Source organism: Apis dorsata, unplaced genomic scaffold (genome assembly GCF_000469605.1).
Source record: "Apis dorsata unplaced genomic scaffold, Apis dorsata 1.3 scaffold_575, whole genome shotgun sequence".
NCBI lineage: Eukaryota > Metazoa > Arthropoda > Insecta > Hymenoptera > Apidae > Apis > Apis dorsata.
The window spans coordinates 243,633-246,439 of NW_006263785.1; the positions used below are offsets into that span (position 1 = coordinate 243,633).

At 17.9% G+C, this 2,807-nt stretch overlaps 2 protein-coding genes across 3 annotated transcripts in view; one reads left to right on the forward strand and one right to left on the reverse strand.

Annotated features, from left to right (window-relative positions):
* The window catches only part of LOC102677903, a 2,872-nt gene extending 1,856 nt beyond the window's left edge, over positions 1-1,016 (reverse strand). The window contains exons 1-2 of one of the 2 annotated variants that reach the window (XM_006620986.2): positions 829-1,016; positions 311-560 (exon numbers count right to left, since the gene is read on the reverse strand). In XM_006620986.2, the coding sequence (XP_006621049.1) occupies positions 311-479 (169 nt within the window). In that variant the 5' untranslated portion in view covers positions 480-560; positions 829-1,016. The remainder of the gene's footprint in view (positions 1-310; positions 561-828) is intronic. The other variant, XM_006620987.2, reaches the window with a different exon arrangement.
* A 456-nt stretch (positions 1,017-1,472) lies between these two features.
* Positions 1,473-2,681, forward strand: LOC102678132 (NADH dehydrogenase [ubiquinone] 1 beta subcomplex subunit 9). The gene is made up of 2 exons (XM_006620988.2): positions 1,473-1,690; positions 2,246-2,681. The coding sequence occupies exons 1-2, from the start codon at positions 1,581-1,583 to the stop codon at positions 2,571-2,573; spliced, it is 438 nt and encodes a 145-aa protein (XP_006621051.1). The 5' UTR covers positions 1,473-1,580; the 3' UTR covers positions 2,574-2,681.
* The last annotated feature ends 126 nt before the right edge of the window (positions 2,682-2,807 follow it).

Sequence of the window (2,807 nt, forward strand, 5' to 3'; positions counted from 1 at the left end):
AATGAATAATTATAATTATCTTTTAATAATTAATAAATAAATATTATTATTATTAAATAAATTTTTTTTCTTAACATTAAATATCGTATATAACTTTATATTTACGTTTTTATAAAGAAATATTTAAATTTCATTATATTATTTCAATTTTTATGACATTTATAAAATAAAATTATATAAAAATATTTTTATTGAAATAAATTTGAAAATAATATATAAAAATTAAATTAAACATTTTAGTGATAAAACGATAGCATACAATAACATTAAAATTATCCGAAAAAGGTCAAAGAAGAAAACGAATTCGTACGATCAAGACCAAGTTCATCCGAAATCCTTTTCCAAACCTTCTGTCGAAATTCTTGAAGCTTAATAGAAGAACCTTTTACTTCAGCACTATATAAAACTGGATGTTGTTTTATCGCTTCAATAATCTTCAATGAAATTTTATGCGAATCAGGCGGCATCGTCGGCACCATTTCGTCCGTTGAAAATCGTTCGAAGAAATAAATTATTGTCGTCAATATTGAAAACTCGATCCTATGTTTTTAATTTGATAACTAAATGAAATCTTTATATCATTCAAAAATTTAATATTTGTGATATAAATGTTAAAAATTTAATTAAAATAGAATTAAATTAATGATTTCATTTATTCTTACTTTTAATTTTATTCATGAATTAAGTAAATAAATAGAAAAATAAAGAGATAAATAAATTTGTCTTTTATTATAATTAAATTTTTAATAAAATTGAAGTAACTTATTTATTTGAGAATAAAATTAAAAATTGAATTTTTTGGTTAATTTAAATTTTAAAGATTTTTACTATAAATATTGCTATTTGAAATGAATAACAAAATTTAAATTCATCGCACAATGATATAATTAAAAGTTTCCTCAATTGTTGAGAATACTAAAGTTTGTGTCGCGTTCTAAAAATCGGTCGTTAAGTATGCTGAAAAATAAAGAATGCGTAAATAAAATGACAATCGCCATTCTTTATGGTTAACTAGACTTCCGTCACACTGCTTAACCGGAAGCTTTCTGTTATATTTTTCTATCTTAAATTATATATTATTTCAATTTTATAATTATTTTAACTTTCTTGCCTTTTGTTTTAATATATAATTTTATTTCAAATATATGTATTTTTCATTATATAAAATAATGTATTATTAATATTATTTAATATTTAACAAATTTAAAAAAATCATACATGATATTATTACATAAATTTAAAATAAATTATATATATTATATTAAAAAAATAATCAAAAAATAAAAGAAATAAATGTACATAATGCATATTTTTATTATAATTTAAAAAGTTTTATACATATAATTATTTCATAAGAATTATTGTTATAGTATTGTAATTTATTATATAATAATAAATTGTATATGTTATTAATTCAAAATAATTTTTAAATTATTTATCATAATTTTTATGATTTTATATTCCTATCTAGTTTAATTTCTTATAGTTTATGACTATGATAGTTTATTCCAATACTGGTTAAGTAATCTTAAAACTCAAATAATATCATATAAAAAAAAATTTTGACTTTTAAAAAGAAAATGGCTGAATTACCATCAGGATTAATAAGTCATACTAAAAAAGTTTGTAGTCTTTACAAACGTGCTTTACGTACATTAGAAAGTTTTAATTATAGAAGACATGAATATAGGTAAAAATTTTTAAGTTAAATATAATAATAAAAAAAATTATTTTTTATACTTAATTAATTTTTAATAATATCAATCATATATTATTAAATATGTTTTTCTTATAAACATATTATTGCACTGATGTAAGTCTTGTCTTGATTATTTATTTTAAATAATTTTTATAAATTTTTTCATTAAATTTTTATTTATGTAAAATTTATATTGATATATAAAAAACATTAATAAATTATAATTATTACTTTAACTTTAAAAATATAATAATTAATAAATTATTATTATTATTTTAACTTTTAAATGCCATTATATGAATGAAATTTTATTTCAAGAGCTGTTTTCATGCAATTTTTTTCAATAATAGCTTTAAAGATTAATAAAAGGACTAATAAGGATTGTTAAATTTATATTTTAAACTTCTTCAAATATTTAATTATTATTATATAATTCTAATTATTTAAGATTTAATATATAATTATTGAAATATAGAAAATCTCATGAATGTATTATTATAATTAGAAGTTATTATTATATATATAATATGGATTATTTTAATTTAGATATGAAGCAGTTTTATTAAGACAACGTTTTGAAAAAAATCGACATATACCAGATGCTCGTATTGCAAAAAAATTACTATTGGAAGGCGAAGAAGAATTATTTAAAAAATGTCATTGGGATCCATATAAATTTCCTGATAGTCCAGGTGGAATAGTTCATGGGCGTTTTGTTGAACCACCCGATGCTGTGCTTGATTTTTGGGATCCAATTGAAAAAGCTCAATATCCAAAATATTTTGGTCAAAGAGAAAAACTTAAAGTAGAATATGAAAAATTATATAAAAAATTATATTTAGATAATAAAGAAACTTCTAAATCTAATAAATAAATGATTCAAATTATATCTGTAATGATATAATGTAGTTAAAATAAAGTACATTAATATTTAAATATAATGTATATAATAAATAACATATATGTAATATATATATATATATATATATATAATAAAAATCTAGCTATTTTTATATTGCTCTTATTATTTTATTTTTTTATATTTATTATAAAATGATAGTGAGTGGTGAAAAGTTGATAAACACAATGCTTACATATTTATTTATTA

Coding starts and splice junctions, on each gene's coding strand:
- LOC102678132 (XM_006620988.2), top strand. CDS start 1,581: ATGGCTGAATTACCATCAGGATTAATAAGTCATACTAAAAAAGTTTGT. Junction 1,691..2,245: donor TATAGAAGACATGAATATAG/GTAAAAATTTTT, acceptor ATTTTAATTTAG/ATATGAAGCAGTTTTATTAA.